Below are 17,220 nucleotides of genomic sequence, written 5' to 3'. Positions count from 1 at the left end.
CGATCCGTAACCCAGATGTTGAGTATGACATTTCAATCGTGCATAAAGTTCTTCAAACCAAAGGTTGAGTTCATGAAAGCAATTAATATTTATGCTTTGAGTTTTTTAATGGTAATGAATTTTGAGATTGTTGGCACATTATGATTTCATATTTTTGTTTTCTAATATGTTCTTTAATCTTCATGCAAAAATTCAAACTTTCAACTATACACAAATGTGGTGAGTTCTAGTCTCACTTACTGAAAATAATCAAAATATGATCAGTGTATGTATGTACATCATATTTGTTGTCGGTTCTGGATTACAAGAGATAAAACCGGGCGTAATACAACCCAAAAGAAGGAATACAAAAGAACAACTGAAACGAAATTACAAAGTGGAAATCGAAACAGTAAACCGTAAAGGAGGAAATAAGCCGAGTCGATGAGACCTATTTCCGCAAGACGAGATACGCCCCGGTAGTGCTCTAGGATTGGCGTGTCGTCCTCAAAGATAAAACGACTTTCGTCTCTGATGAAGCAGCACCGCTATTAGCAGAGCTCCAGCGAGCTGGATGGAGGAGAGGCAGAGCTTCGACAGAAAAGACAATGCAGAGAGGGAGAGAGCATATGCTGTGTATGCTTGTGAATTGGTGTAGAGATACATGGAATGGTTAGCCTATTCATAGGCTCAGACCACTGCAGGGGTCAACCAGCCATGATGACTGTCATCATTGTGAGGCTGTAACCCCCGACCGTTACAAGCGTTACAAACCGTTACGAGAGCTGGAGAGGCTAACCCTGGACGGATGTATAGGGACGCGCTGCACGTCTAGGTTCGTTCACGACGTGTCAGCCATGTAGGCTTTACCGCGTCATACTGACGAGGTGTCATCCCGCTTGGCTCGCTGACGTGGAAACGTTGATGCTCTAAAAAGAACTAGACCAACCAACCTTGGGTCGAGCCCCACGACCAGGCCCAAAGTACAGTCCAAAGACCAAGATCCAAGATCCAAGTCCAAGGACACGGGCTCGGGCTCGAGGCTCGCTGCGGGGCGGGCGGCGGCGGGGCGCGCGTGTGGACACTACAGCCCATCTTAGTCCACTAGAATTATTACATGTAATAATCTTACTTATTAAATACTTGTTTAATAAGCTTGTTACTTTCAACGTGAGATAATTAACTTATAATTAATCCCATGAGTTCTCTCATAACTTATTTAATTAGCTCGCAATTTTGCGTGACTTTAATCCATTATTTCTCACTCACCGGGAATCGGATTTGAGAAAATGAATATACTACGGTCATCTATTCCGAACGTAGATCGACGTTATAGTATTTAATTTCACAAAATTAAATGTCTCGTTGGAAATATTATTGGTCAAAGTCCTTTGACCGGGTATACGATTCCAACATTTGTATATTTTAATATATAATTTGCACATTTCCAAATTCCAAATTCAAAATTAAATGCAAACCAAAATTTATTGTATCAATTTTGATTGTAAGCTTTGAATAGATTGAGAATAAAAGTTGGGGGGCACTCTATAACTTGTTCTGGTGAGTTTTCAAATGTATATTTGTTAGAATATAAAAATATTTTAAAAAAACTCTTAGAACTTTTGGATTTTATAAAGTATTAAAAGATTGTATATAGCTAATACTAATAATATCGGGTATTATAGGGACTAGCGGGTACACCCGCGCGGGTAGCTGGTATACCCGTACCCGCAAAACTCTAAAACACACTACCCGATCCCGGCCCGTTTCCCGTTATCGTTGGGTAGTGGGCACCCAATACCCGGCGGGTATTGGGTCGAAATGGGAATAACCCATTACCCGTTACCCATTTTGCCACCCTTAGTAGAGACTTTATTTTGAGCACTGTGAGAAATAATAATAAATAATTAAAATAGGGAAAGAATAAAATAACAGAGAATAATATGGAGAATCATATTTTTTATACTTCATCTGTCCATTAAAAATGAAACGTTTTCCTTTTTGGGTTGTTCCATTAAAAATGAAAGGTTTCCTAAAATAGAAATAACTTTTATGTATTTTTCCCCCTCTCTTACTCTAGTCTCTCTTCTTTAATTCACAAAACAACACTACATAAAATCCCGTGTCTAAAAGCAAACGTTTCATATTTATTGGGACGGAGGGAGTATTTTTTTTTCCTCTTATTTTTTTTTCATTTCTCCCGAACAAGCGCTCAAAATGAAACGCCTTTACTAAAGAGAAACAAATGGAGTACTACATTTTTGTTCTCTTACTTTATCTTTCACCTACTTTATTTACTCCTCAACCTACTTTATTCCCTCTCCACTCCTCAAATTTATTCTCTCGTACTTTATTCTCTCACATATTTTTTTCTTTCTCCACCTATCAACTTTTTTTTCCTCGTACTTTATTCTCACACCTATATTATACTTTTTTAATATAATTTATTAAAATCTCGTGCCCAAAACAAGCGTCTCGGTTACAACTGGACGTGGGGAGTACTATTTGTCTTGTTTTTTTAGGAATAATAACCATTTAATTACAAAATTTAGTCAAAGTTAAAGTAAAAAAAAATCAAAAATCACAATGAGCATTTTATTATAATAAGTTATTTATTCTTTTATTTTCTTATTTTTTTTCTTTTATTAACAGATGCCCATTTATGCATATATGAGAAATTGAGAAAAACTGAAATTCACATTTAATACTCTAATTTCAAAATTGACTAATTAAAACATTATTATTCATTTTTTTATTAGGATGAATTTTTCTAAAAGAGGGTCAATAAATTCTACAATACCCAGCTTTTCACTTTTTTCAGTACTCCTCATCACAACAATTCATTGTATTTCCCCACCGCGGCGATTCCCCACGCGCCGATCTCTCTGCCGCCGTTAGTACTTCATGCTTCTAACCCCCGTTAATTTTGGTTCTTCCATTTATTTTCATTTTCATTTATATCTCCGATTTTATTTCTATTTCTACCTTTTTTGTTTGCTGAGCAAATCAAGTCGAAAAAAGCAATGATTTTTCTTCATCGATGTACTACTTTTTAATGAGTTAATTTGCATGCACCCCGGCTCAATTTATTAGTTTTTTCATAAAAAATCTATCTTTATGGTGTGATTTTCTGTTCATTGCATTTAGCTGGTAAATTGTGGTTCTCAATTTGGATTTTGTTGATGTTTCGGTTTCCCTGCTTAGCGTATAATGTCATTCTGGATTGCAGGTTTAGTGCGACAAGCAAGCTCGTCCTTTTTCAATTGATTGGGCGCGAGACTTATTTTTAAGATGGTGAGAGCGTAAATTATTTGAGCTTTATTTTGTTTCTTTGGTGTTCCGTATTGTTGGATTGCAAATCCGTCCGGCATCGGAGAATGAGGGAACTTATATAAGTGTTGTCAAATGTCAACTAGTTTGAGACCTTTTGGGAGTGACCCAAAAAGAAATCCGTGGGAACTATTTTAAACTAATGTTCGATGGTCCTAACAAGTGTAAAGTGGTATCAGAGCCGAGGTGGCTGAGTTTGGCCTTGAAAGATTGGTGTTAGCCCACGCCCAAAAATGACCCATGTTCTAGTCGGGCCCAGAATGAATCGATGACTCGATGTGTCGACTACGTTCTCGATGTTGCCTCGGTTTGAGGGGAGGTTTGTTAGATTGAAAGCTCACCCCATACCAGAGAATGGGTACTGTTGGAAACAATATACTTCATAATTGTTGTCCAACCCTAATTAGTTTGAAGCCTTTTGAGAGTGACCTAAAAAGGGCTTGGCTCAAAGCGCACAATATCAAACTAATGTGCTGTTGACAGTCCTAACATTTTTCTGCCTTAAAAAAAAATAAAATCCAAAATTAAAAAAATTCTTCTGTTTGCAGTGTGATGTGGATGTAGTGGACATTTCAGATGACGAGGATTCTTTTTTGCCGGAAAATGATGCTGGAGTTATACCCAAGGATGAGAATTTGGATTATGATTTACCCTCAATGCCCAGGGAGGTAGGGTTATTGTTGATAAATATAGTGACTTCATTAAGTATTGGAAAAAACCAAGTATTGATTAAGTTCAATGCTGAAAGTGTGAGGTTGAGGCCACTTCTGCAGTAGCTCTGCATATTTTAATTACTGCATCTTTTAATCACTGTATAATTCATTGTCTTCTTTGGCTGCACTGTAGGACGACGTGGCAAGCTCGTCTGGGACTAATTTAAGATCATCGTTCATTGGAATGGGGTTTGCACCAGCTCTTGTCGACAAAGCAATAAAGGAAAAGGGTTTGTAGCTTGCTCCTAGACAGTTTGAATTGATGTTAATCTAAGCTTTGCTGTTTACCATTGTTTTGTCTTCGAGAAAGTCTCTGAACTATTGTACTGGAAATTTCAACGAGATCAAGATTTTGAAGTAGTTATCTCTTATGTAATTTTGTAGCATTGTTGTTTTTCAATAGTGACATACTCCCTCCGTCCCATAAGAATATGCACTTTTGATTGGGCATGACTTTTAATGCACAACTAGTCAAGTAAGAGAGAAATAGTTGTTAGTGGAAAATGGGTCCCACCTCATTGTAGAGAAAAGAGTTTCCAAATTTAGAAAGGGCATATTCTTGTGGGATGGACTAAAAAGCAAAGAGTGCATATTCTTGTGGGACTGGGGAGTATCAGGCAACTAATATCTCCCTTACACTATAGGTGAAGGAAATTCCGAACTGATACTGGAAGCTCTTTTTGCATATTCGGTAAGCGTTAATCCTTGCAAGATAAACGTAATAACTAATAACCTACCATCTTTTCATACATTTGGATTTTGGGTTAATATGACACACAAGTTTGTTTTCCACCTTGTATTATAATATAATTCTCCTTTGAATTTAGACTTCAGCCAATTTGAAACTCAATCTTTTGACTTCTCACCTTTGCATTATAGAATGTTGATAAGTTATGGATGGCTTCTATATTTCAATGAGTGACTTCATTCTTTTTGCAGCTTATAATGCTTAAATTAGAAAGTTTTTTTTTTTCAATTGACTAGGATGCTGAATTGTGCCATGCTTATCAACCGAATCTATCCTATTATGTTTTCTCTGCTTATGAAGTTATGCTGTCCGTCCCTAATTGAACAGGCCCTTCCGAAACCAAAGAATGAAGTTTTTGATGATAGCTTTTCCGGGGGACAGAATGATAGTTTAGCTGCAAACGTTCATCCTGGAGAGGTATGCTCGTTCTCATTTGTCTCTATATGAATCCTTTCAATCATGTCTACATTTAAATAGTTGACAAATCCAAGACATTTCCACTTGCAAAGGATGGATTTTTTGTACTGATAAAGATTTCCATTAAAAACTGCGTGCAGTTTTTCTGATTTTTGATTGTTTATACCAGGAATCATACTAGATCTTTGTTCTTACCTCAGTCTTTCCTACTTTTTATTATCAATTGTTTTTTGTAGCCTTTAGCTACAGCGGCTTACATTTTCTCACTTCTTAATGTTCATAATATGGATGTGTATGAAGTGAATAACTAACCCCTTGAGTTTATAACGAACTTCTTTAGTTATTTTTAGCTACTTTTAGTTCCCACCTCAGATGAAGTCTAGTATTATCTGTTACCACAGTGTAGTTGCAAGATGCACATTTAAGTGTTCTCTTACTTAGTCTTTTGCTTTCTTTTGAAAGGTATAGTTGCTGTTTTCTGACGTATTTTGAAATATACCAGGATCTTCGCAAACCGGGTTCATCAGATTCTCTTGATAGATTGTTTGGTGAAGATACGAAGGAGAATGCCTATGTTAGGACTGATATTCCTGTAAAAGTGGTAAACATCGATATTTTTCTATTACTCCGTACTTGTTTCATTTAGATGTCAATTGTAACATAAAGTGAATTCTCCTTTTTACCAACTGATGTAGTAGGCATTGTTGTCTTGGTGTTGGATAGTTGCTTTTAACAGCATTCTGTGTGATGTGTGCATGTTATATTTGATGAAAGTGTTTTCCTAGCTTTTTGGCTCTATGGCCCCCAGTGCTAATTAATTATATACTCCCTATTTACTTCTGAAGGATTAAATTTACTCTTTTTTCTTTCATTGAATAAGTCAGATTTCCTCTTGTTATACTCTGATAATTCTGATTTTGGTGCAATAACTGCTCTTTCAGGAATTTGATGTTGGTGATAGTGTCATTGAAGAGAAAACGACATCGTTGCTAAAAATGAATTTCTCTTTGGATGAAGTTGGGTTTGCCATGCAAAGACTTGGTTCGTAGAACTTTCCCCATTCCAGCATTCAGTCCGAAACATGTGTCATTTTGTAAACCTATTCGTGCTGTCAGTGTTTCCCCAGGATTAGGAATTTGTAACATGAGAATGTGCTGTGCGTTCTACTCTTAGAATGTCGAATATAGTTGTTTTTAATCAGCATTTTTGTTGATCTAAGTTTTCCTTGTTCTCATTCCTGTTGGTTCTTAATTATATTCAGTTTTACAGCCAAGTCTTCTTTATAAGAAGTTAGCTGTAAATTAACCTCACAGTTAGCTCAAAAAAAAGAGAACCTCGCAGTTTCGTCTAACTGGTTACTATGGCTTTGGATTGCAGGTAAAAATGCTGCTATTGGTAAACTAATGGACTTCATCTTTGCTGCTCGGATGGCTAGAAAGTATGAAAAAGATACAAATAATCCAGTTCCTGGAGATGAGGAAACCGAGGTTGTAGCTTATATACTTTTTATTATCTGCTAGATCTGATGATTTCGGATGGCTGTCATGGTTATCGTTTGCTATTTTTTAGAACCTTGTGTCTTAAACTCAGCTGCAAATTTGCAGGACTGCAACAATGAGGTGTTATTTGGTATCATGGAGAAGTCACTCCAACTCCTCGAAATGGGCTTTACTGAAAATGAAATTTCTGGAGCTTTTGAGAGATGTGGTGAGATAGTTATGCAAATTGGCAAAATATTCATTCACTCGATTGTGCTAGAAAGAGTCGTCGTGAAAGCACGATAGCTTTTCTGAAAGTGATTTAATATCTTATGCCATGTTATAATATTTCAGGTTCGGAAGCACCCGTGACACTACTTGCTGAATCGATTGTTACAGGTGGTACTTGCCCATTACCCGATAAGGTCTATATCGTTACTAATGCTATCATTCTTCATTTATAGATCCCCTTGTTATGGAAGGATCATAATTTCTGTTTATTAATATTCTTTTGCAGTATAACCCTAGTGTCCAAAGGGCTTTGAAAAGAAAGATGGAAGAGTGCGAATCGATCTGCATTAAAACCGAAGAATGCAGTTCAGACACAGCGTCTCGTTTAGGGACTTCTGACTTAATCGAGAAATTGAAAGGCAAGAAATTGAAAGGCAAGATGCCGCAAGTAGAAATAGACGATGAGCCAAACAATTTCAAGAAACCAAAAGAAGAATTCATGGAAGACTCGGGCAGTGCTGTTGACCGGATGTTGCTAGAAGCCGGAATTGGAAAACACGCTTCAGTCAATAATCCTGCATCTGTCCCACCGAGACGAGCTGGCTGTTTCACTAGTTTTGTTGAAGATAGGAAGCCCCCAATATCCTCAGTCAACCCTTCCAGGAGTCTTACTAGAGTGGTGGCTAAACCCCCGTATTTCCTTTATGGGAACGTCACGAGCCTGTCTCACGACTCTTGGGGCAAGATATCGCAGTTCTTATACTCAGTTCAGCCGGAGTTTGTTGATTCTCGGCTCTTCTCAGCATTGAACAGAAAGGAAGGCTATGTACATAACCTCCCGACTGAAGATCGATTCCACATTATGCCAAGGGGACCGACTACTCTCGCAGAAGCCATCCCATATGCGAAAAAATGGTGGCCATCGTGGGATACTCGGAAGCAACTTGGCGAAATCAGCTGTGAATCGACTGGATTACCCTACCTATGTGAGAAACTGGGAAGAACGCTGTCCGATTGCAACGGCCCTCCTTCTGCAGACTTGCAAACGAAGATTCTCCAACAATGCCAGGCCAAGAATCTTGTTTGGGCAGGGAAGAACAGGCTATCTCCACTCGAACCGGAACATCTTGAGCAGATTATGGGGTATCCACAGCATCACACCCGAATCGCGGGATATACCCCGGCAGAGAGGCTGCAGTCGCTCAACCTCTCGTTCCAGACAGACACGTTGGGGTACCATCTCTCGGTGCTGAAGCGGATGTATCCAGGCGGGGTGACAGTGCTGTCTTTCTTCAGTGGCATCGGTGGAGCCGAGGTGGCACTGCACCGGCTGGGGATGCGTCTGAAGGGTGTCGTCTTGGTGGAGGCGTGCGAGGCGAAGCGGAGGATGGTGAAGAAGTGGTGGGAGAATTCAGCTCAGAGTGGGGAGCTTATTCAGCTGGAGAGCATCAGCAAGTTGTCAAGCAGCAAGTTTGAAGAAGTGATGAAGAAAATGAAGGGATTTGATTTGGTTGTGTGCCAGAATCCATATTCAGGTGCAGATAGTGACAGCTTGAGTGGGATAGATTTCTCAATGTTTGCGGAATTTGTAAGGATTTTGCAGCGTGTGAGGTCTACAATGGATAGATATAGGTGAAGTTGTTAATTATGCTGATGAAAGTGCATCTTTCAGACATCTCCATTCTCAATTTGAATTTCATTTGACTCACAAGAGCAAATGAATGGTAGTTTAAGAAACATATTTAAGGATTATTATTATCATTATTATTTCACTTTATATAAATTTTAAGTGAACTTCAAAAATGTAATGTACATCTCTTAGGTGTCAAAAATGTAACCTACATCTTTTAGGTCTCTGAATTTAAAAGAATAATAATATAGCTATAAATCTCTTGAAAATGCAAAATATATATTATTTCAACTGTTTATGTATGAATAGAGTACAATTGTATTCTTTTAGCCTTATTTGGCTTTAGTACTTCTTTGTCCACGAATAATTGTCTGACATTTTATTTTCTATGCATCTATAAATAATTATCTCATATTTTATTTTTCGTTCATCTACGTACGAATAATCATGTTACTACTATTTTTGGTACATGAACATTGCATTTTACTAAATTATTCACATTACCTTAATTTTTTTCCACGTATATAGGGAGATAATGCATGCAAACCTTACACCTCAACTGCCACGTTCCCTTCATGCAATTACTTCTCACTAGATATAAGTCTAATTTCACCACTCACTATTATTACTAACCAATCTCTCTTCACAAAAAAGAAAAAATAAACTACACATATATACCATAAAATCATCCCCGGGCTTACCATCGGAGACACTCCCAACTCCTTCACCATCATCTTCTCTCATCCAGGTAAATTAATTCAATCACTTTATTAATTTGTACATGATCAATTGACAATTCTATTTAATTTAATTTAATTCAAGTGAATTCCTAGGTGACTTCACTCCGGTTTGCACGACGGAGCTCGGAGCCATGGCGGCGTATGCGGACAAATTCTCCGAGCTCGGTGTGAAGCTGCTAGGGTTGTCGGCGGACGACGTGGAGTCCCACAACGCGTGGATCAAGGACATCGAGGCGTACTGCAACGGGTGCAAGGTGACGGACCCCATCGCGGCCGACCCGGAGAGGAGGATCATAAAGGAGCTGAACATGGTGGACCCGGACGAGAAGGACTCGTCCGGGAACCAGGTCCCGTCGCGGGCGCTGCACATCGTGGGGAGGAACATGGAGGAGGTGGTGAGGGTGGCGGAGTCGCTGCAGAGGGCGGCGAAGGGGGAGGCGGTGGTGATATCGCCAAGCGTGTCGAATGAGGAGGCCAATAGGATGTTTCCGCAGGGCTACAAGACCGCCGATGTCCCTTCCAACAAGGGCTACTTGAGGTCAGGGGCGGATCCAGAAAAAATTGCCAGTAAGGGCTCCACTAGGGCTTGAGGTGCAGTCGAGCCGTTGTCGCGTTGGTGTCGCCGTGTCTCCGTGCAGCAGGCAGCAACGCTGGTGTCGCCGTGTAGAACAGAGAAGCGGCGTTCCGGGCCTTCGGATGGCGCGGGCGGCGAATGTCCGCAGCATCGTGCCTCGCCTCGATAGAGCGATGCGGCACCGCCGGCGAAGAGACGTTTCAGAGATATTTTGGAATTGGGGATTTTCAGTTTTGCTGCTTTTCTCGTTTTTTTTTATTTACTTTTTGTTATTGAGTTATTTTTATTTTTAATTAGTTATTTTGAGTAGTATTTTTTATTTTGGGCTGAAAACAAATTTTATTTTGGACCTTTGTATGGGCTGAATTTTATTTATACTCACTTGTCTAACACTTCTTGGGTTGAATTTTATTTATTTCCTGTGATGGGCTTAATTTTATGTAAATGTATATGTATTATTTAACTTTAAAGTCATCTTCTTCCTCACAATAATCATCCACCATTGTTAATGCTCTGCAAATTTTTACTTCTTTCATTAATCTCAGCCCTTTCTATTAATTATTTCAAGATAATTTGTTCTACATTAGCATCACCTTAATAAGGGCTTAACATGATTTTTTAAAATTTTTAAAAATTTATAAATACAAAATAAAAAAATAAAAAAATGGGTAATGGCTTAAGCCCTACCCTCTTATAGGGTAGATCCGCCCCTGCTTGAGGTTCACCAATGTCGACTAATATGAATGTTGTATTTTGTTTGAATGTATGTTTATCAATCAAGAGGGTGTTTTTTTTTTTGTAATTTAGTATCCTTCACTTCATACACATCCATCTTATCAATGTAATTTAACAAAAAACTTGTCCAAAAGAAGTTTAGAAATTTTAGAATCAGATAAACAGGAAAGGGTAATTCTGTGTTCATATGCATGACACAATTCAAGCATCGAAGAGAATAGATCTTCCATTGTCTTATTGTCTAACGCATATCCAATCAACGCGAGGTTTTTCAAGAAGTGTATTTCTCATAAATTCGGTTTTTTCATGGACATAAGAAATGTAATATGGACTTGTATCCAAATTTAGATATTGTGGGACTTGTATTGGATTTAAGTTTCACTTTGTAGGCATTTTAAACTTACGTAATTAGAATGAATTAGTTGACATCTTAATACTCGTTCACTTTTGGAGTTGGAAATTCTTCTTTTTGCCAGTACAAGTATATTACTAAATAGTAATAGTACTATAGTTTTGTTTCTAGGATTTTTCTAAGAGCATCATTAACCTGTCCCCAATTCAAGCCAAGTCCACTCCACGTCATCGTTCCCCTAAATTTGAGTCACAGGCCACAACTCCTCCAACCCTGCAGGTTTCATCCCAGGCCACAACTATTAAATTGCATTATTCACAACTTGAACCTATTTCACTCGTAAAATAAAAAAAACGTTGAATAATTTAAACTAGAACCTATTTCACTCGTAAAATAAAATACGTTGAATAATTCAAACAAGGAAAATTCATTGTTAAGTCGAAAAAAAAAGAAAATTACAAATCCTAGACAAAGAAAATTAAAAATCTTAGAAAATAAAAATACCAGTCATAAAAAAAATTCAAGAGGATTAAAATGGGAAAAGTGTGGAAGAATGGTGCACAAATGGAGTATATATAGGCAGATAAAATGAAAAAAATGGAGGGGACTTGCGGCCCGGCCCGAAGACATCCAACGCGGGGCCGGGACGCAGCGCGTGCAACACGAGCACGCTTAACGCCCGGGATGAACCCTGGGACGCGACTGCGTCACCTGGACCGTCCCAGGCCGCAAATCAGGAGGGTTTAACGCGCGGGGCGGCGGGCCGGGACCCAGGTGCGGTGCGGTCCGGCCCGCGGCGTTAATGATGCTCTGAGAGACACGTACGCATGGTCTTTTAGTGGAGTACTAGACTACTAGTAGTAGTATAACTATTTTGGAATCTAGTGGTCAAATATTCAATTTTTTAGAAAATGAAGGACTTGGTTGTAGTTTGAGCGTAGATAGAGGGTCGTTTTGTACTATATTTGAAATTGGAGGGTACCAAACATTATGTTAGTTGCTGACATGTTGTAGGTAGAATAAAATTTGATCATTAATGCCAAGATTTTTGAAGACCACTTTCAACTCAATGGGATGACGTATTTGTTCTCCAAAAGTTCGACTTGAATTGAATGTGGTGTGCATGGAGTTTCAACTCAAAGATGATATTGTGACAATTCTAAAATGTTCATACTCAATGGGTTGGGTAATTGGGTTCGACCTCATCTATATATTTTTTTCAATTTATGATGCATTGATATCGGGTGAATCATTAATTTGCGGTCCCACTAAGATTAAATATTTTTGATTCAGTTTGAAATTTAAATCCCACCAATTTTCTCCTTGGATGGTAAAGTTACATAAATCTAATTTGCCAACGGATATGCTTTTATTTATGTCAATGAATACATTTCTTTATTTGTACTATCACTTAGCTGCTTGTATTTTCTTGATTGATGATTTCGATGGAAGTGCTATTGTGCAGTAATGGACATAATTTTATTAATTATGTTACTCCTAATTAGATGGTTTGAAAAGAAATACTCCTACTACCACTTGCATCGATGGAAATTGAGAATATCAGATTTTACGCATCATGTTCCATCGGAGGAGCCCACCATCTTACTCTATTATATACAGACTACAGTACCCATAGAGCATCTCCAATGGCCGCAAGCGGACAGGATAGCCGATTTCCGGCGCTGGCCGGTCGGCTCGCCGAACCATTGGAACCGGCGAACGTTATTTCGGCGAAAAAATCGGTGACCCGACGCCGATTTTCGGGCGCTGGCCGATCCGCTTGCCGATCGGCTGACCGCCATTGCAGGCTCCCTATCTGTCATCTCAATTTTTGCACGTCATTTTCATTCGCACAACTTGTTTTAACGAGTTTTCTCTCCATTTTAATTTCTGTACAAGAGCAACAACGTGAAATGAGTAACGCGGGTGGTAGTAGTGGTGGTAGTGGTGGTGATGCTGAGGAGTACGAACGGCAAATGAACGAAGAGTTGGAGTTCTATACTTTTTTAATTTAAATATTATTATTGAATTTTCTAGTATCTGTGTCGTAAATTTAATTCCGTATTTTGTGTGATTGTTAATTATATATTTTTTATAATTTTGTTTATTGTGGCTAGCCTATTGCTAGCCTATTCCTTGTCCAGTTGCTTGTCCTGATGATGTGGCAGGAGGAGTTTTTAGTGCTGATAATGTGGCAAAAGAAGTTTGTGGCTAGCCTATAGCTGACCTATGACTGACCTATTACCATTGGAGATGCTCTAAAACATCATCTTGCTTTTCGTTCTTTTTAATTGTCCAAATTTATATGCCATTTTCATATTTAAAATAAAAAAATTAGCTTTTCACTATTAATACACCCAATTATTTTTTAGTTTCCACTTTCACACACATAATAGCTTAAACTAAAATTTCATGGCATTCAAAAATGGGACCATGTTTAATGAGACGAAAATAGTCCATTGCCATTTTAGTTCAATAAAAATAATCTCGTTTAAAAAATGAAAACTTTCTTTTGTACTTTACTTATTTTTTTCATATCTCTCATATTTTACTGTCTATTTTTCTCTTACCTTTTCTCATCTTTCTCATAGTAAAATACTTTACTAATTCATCATTAAATTAATGTCGTCCAAAAATAAGACTATTTTTAGGACTTGTTCAGGTTGATCGAGGTGGATTGAGTAGAAATTATTTTTGGTTAGATTTGCTAGTGATGGGCCCACATAATTGAATCTCAAATACGGAGTTCAGTGACAAAGAACTGAGTTGTGTTTAGGGCTGGGAAAATATACCGAAATACCGCACTTACCGTACCGAAAATATCGAATTTTCGGTATACCGTACTTTTCGGTACGATATCATACCGTACCGACAGTTTTAGGTACAGTAAAGGTATGCAGTTTGCATATACCGCGGTATACCGCATCATACCGCACCATACCGCAATTGCGGTATATACCGCAAATTTACGGTATATACCGCAATTGCAGTATGGTTCGGTATGATGCGGTATACCGCAAATACGGTATATACCGCATATATATACCTGGGTTTTTAATTTTTATTTGGATTTTTCTTTAATCGAGAAATTAGGATTAAGAGTTAATCCACTAATGAGGTAGAATAAAGAAAAATAAATAAAGTACTTGAAAATTAAAATTTCATTTTTATTAAAAAGAATAAATATGGAGTATCATTTCATTTGGACGTTCCAACTATTTTTTACATTAAAATGATAATTTACATTAAAACTCGCATAGTCAAACTATCATTTTATGATGCAAAAGTATCATTTTATCATCCAAAAATCTAAAACTATCATTATGAAACAAAAGTATCATTTTATCATTTGAAACTATCATTTTGTCCCCTCAAACTATCATTTTATGATGCAAAAGTATCATTTTATCATCCAAAAATCTAAAACTATCATTATGAAACAGAAGTATCATTTTATCATTTGAAACTATCATTTTATCCCCTCAAACTATCATCCAAAAATCTAAAACTATCATTATGAAACAAAAGTATCATTTTATCATTTGAAACTATCATTTTATCCCCTCAAACTATCATTTTATGATGCAAAAGTATCTTTTTATCATCCAAAAATCTAAAACTATCATTATGAAACAAAAGTATCATTTTATCATTTGAAACTATCATTTTATCCCCTCAAACTATCATTTTATGATGCAAAAGTATCATTTTATCATCCAAAGAACTAAAACTATCATTATGAAACAAAAGTATCATTTTATCATTTGAAACTATCATCTTATCCCCTCAAACTATCATTTTAAGATGCAAAAGTATCATTTTATCCAACCAAAGAACTCAAACAATCAATTTATCATGCAAAAGTATCATTTTATCATTTGAAACTATCATTTTATCCCCTCAAACTATCATTTTATGATGCAAAAGTATCATTTTATCATCCAAAAATCTAAAACTATCATTATGAAACAAAAGTATCATTTTATCATTTGAAACTATCATTTTATGATGCAAAAGTATAATTTTATCATCCAAAAATCTAAAACTATCATTATGAAACAAAAGTATCATTTTATCATTTGAAATTATCATTTTATCCCCTCAAACTATCATTTTATGATGCAAAAGTATCATTTTATCCAACCAAAGAACTCAAACAATCAATTTATCATGCAAAAGTATCATTTTATCATTTGAAACTATCATTTTGTCCCCTCAAACTATCATTTTATGATGCAAAAGTATCATTTTATCCAACCAAAGAACTCAAACAATCAATTTATCATGCAAAAGTATCATTTAATCAGATTATCCATAGTGATTAAGAACGAAATAAATCAATGTCAATATCACTCTCATCTCATGTATTAAATCATTCCACAATAAGAACACAAATCTAACCATTCAACACTAGCTACTGAGCTAAAATATAGAACTCCATTCTATAAGAAAAAATATATGTTTAAAATAAAGTGATTAAATGTTTTTTTTCATAAATAAAAATTTGAATATTCGCCTTCAATATATTCTATTGTAAATATGCAAAGCCCGAATTCAGAAATGATTGTCATTATCTTTATAAAATATATTATTATATAATTTTATTAAACATAATACATAATTGGGGAGGAATTCTTGCAACCCTAGAACTATCTCCATTCTCCGCCTCCACAACTATTCTTCCTGAGAATCCAAAATTGAGACACCACCACCACCATTTCTTCCTCTATCCAGCACGGTAGTACATCGAGCTCGACCATTGCTTAGCGCCGCTGAGCTCCCCGCCGACAATCCTGTGAGAGGCCGAGAAGAAGTATCTTTAACTTGAACGCCGAGAAGAAGTTCAAAAGGCGAACTCTCAACCTCTGCCTCGATTACTCTCTCTCTCTCTCGCGCGATTACTCTCACTCTCTCTATTATCTTCTCAGTCGCAGCTTTCTCTCATTGGTGAATCCAACTTAGGTGCTTAGCATATTCCTTTTCAATTTGCAATATTATGCTTACTAGTTTGTTTTTGTGGGCTGGATTTTATTACTTTGAATTATGGTTTTTATTGTTTTAATCTAGTTTCTTTAATGGATAGGATTGGAAGAAGTATCTGCACAATTAGGAAGAAAGTAGTTGTCCAGTGATTTCTGCAAAGTTGCAGCAATACCAGTTTGTATTTTTATGCGGTATTCGGTATACCGTACCATGATTTCGGTATACCGCATATTGCGGTATACCGAAATCACGGTACGGTATACCGAAATGTCGGTAAGGTATCGGAATTTTGGTATACCGACTTTTCGGTGTGCGGTATAACAAAATCACGGTACGGTATACCGAAATGTCGGTAAGGTATCGGTATCAGAATTTTGGTATATCGACTTTTCGGTAACCGGTATGCGGTATACCGAAAAAAATGGTACGGTAAAGGTATGCATTTTGGCCACACCGCACTTTTCGGTACGGTATGCGGTATGGCCATTTCGGCGCGGTATACCGTACCGTTCCAACCCTAGTTGTGTTCACATTGCTTTTCAATTTCTTTTTAAAAAAATTCCATTTATGAGTTGACCAAAATATCCGTTACATTATCACTTAATTTCAGTAGAAGCAGAGGAAGTGGGGGAAAATGAAAGTGAGAGAGATAGAGGTGGAAAAGCACCATTCATTTCTTGGTGTGAAGCCCGAAGCATTTTCATAAATCACAAACGCGGCAAAAATTACTTCTCACTATTAGGCCACCCGCAACGCGTCCCGCGGGTGGCTCGTATCTCGTCCCGCTGAGACGAGACGAGACGGCGGCGAGACGCGTTGCAGCGCCCCGTCCCACCGAGACGTCTCGCGGGCTGTCTCGTCACGCGCCTGCACCACGTGGCGCGAGCTGGCGCCACGCGTGACGCCCACTCGCCGGCCCGCGAGTGGGCTTCGTCACGTTTACGCAATAAATTATTTTTTTATATTTTAATTTTTTTACTCTATAAATACTCATATTTCATCCTCATTACACACACAAACACACATCTATTCTTTCCAAATCATCTCCATTTCCTCTCCAATTTTCATCTAACCTCTCCAATTCTCATAAAAAATGTCCGGCGACGGAAACGAGGGCGGCTCCGGCGGGTTTGACAACAATGCGTTTGGCGACTAGGGGGCATGTACAATGTCTTGGGTGGTTCCGGTTCCGATTCGTCGACGCCGGGCACCCAGGGCTCGTCGACGCTGGCAGGGTACCAACCACCCAATTTTGATGTTGATGCATACGCTCGTCCCTCTGCCCTGAGGTATTCACAGGGATTATCCCA

The 17,220-nt window shown here is 37.7% G+C and overlaps 2 protein-coding genes across 3 annotated transcripts; both read left to right on the top strand.

Moving 5' to 3' along the window:
- Positions 1-2,765: 2,765 nt before the first annotated feature.
- Positions 2,766-8,673, top strand: LOC121799760 (probable inactive DNA (cytosine-5)-methyltransferase DRM3). The gene is made up of 12 exons (XM_042199217.1): positions 2,766-2,872; positions 3,209-3,273; positions 3,858-3,977; positions 4,156-4,252; positions 4,667-4,713; positions 5,098-5,187; positions 5,690-5,788; positions 6,129-6,228; positions 6,565-6,674; positions 6,792-6,894; positions 7,020-7,090; positions 7,183-8,673. Exons 2-12 carry the CDS (start codon positions 3,271-3,273, stop codon positions 8,530-8,532), a joined length of 2,190 nt encoding a protein of 729 aa, XP_042055151.1. The 5' UTR covers positions 2,766-2,872; positions 3,209-3,270; the 3' UTR covers positions 8,533-8,673.
- Positions 8,674-9,167: 494 nt separating this feature from the next.
- LOC121799784 (1-Cys peroxiredoxin-like) lies at positions 9,168-10,264 on the top strand. Of its 2 annotated transcripts, none has more exons than XM_042199253.1 (2): positions 9,168-9,274; positions 9,360-10,264. In XM_042199253.1, the coding sequence occupies exon 2, from the start codon at positions 9,398-9,400 to the stop codon at positions 9,854-9,856; it is 459 nt and encodes a 152-aa protein (XP_042055187.1). In that variant the 5' UTR covers positions 9,168-9,274; positions 9,360-9,397; the 3' UTR covers positions 9,857-10,264. The 2 variants fall into 2 exon arrangements, with proteins under 2 accessions (XP_042055187.1, XP_042055188.1); XM_042199254.1 differs by having other exon boundaries at positions 9,349-10,264.
- The last annotated feature ends 6,956 nt before the right edge of the window (positions 10,265-17,220 follow it).

Source organism: Salvia splendens, chromosome 4 (genome assembly GCF_004379255.2).
Source record: "Salvia splendens isolate huo1 chromosome 4, SspV2, whole genome shotgun sequence".
Taxonomy (NCBI): domain Eukaryota; kingdom Viridiplantae; phylum Streptophyta; class Magnoliopsida; order Lamiales; family Lamiaceae; genus Salvia; species Salvia splendens.
Note: the sequence above shows the minus strand (reverse complement) of the source record. Positions and strands in the feature narration are given on the sequence as shown.

Bases quoted from the DNA above. Each gene is read 5' to 3' on its own strand.
- LOC121799760 (XM_042199217.1), top strand. The intron at 4,714-5,097 runs GTAAGCGTTAAT...CTAATTGAACAG, and splicing joins AAGCTCTTTTTGCATATTCG to GCCCTTCCGAAACCAAAGAA. The intron at 5,188-5,689 runs GTATGCTCGTTC...GAAATATACCAG, and splicing joins CAAACGTTCATCCTGGAGAG to GATCTTCGCAAACCGGGTTC.
- LOC121799784 (XM_042199253.1), top strand. From the start codon at position 9,398: ATGGCGGCGTATGCGGACAAATTCTCCGAGCTCGGTGTGAAGCTGCTA.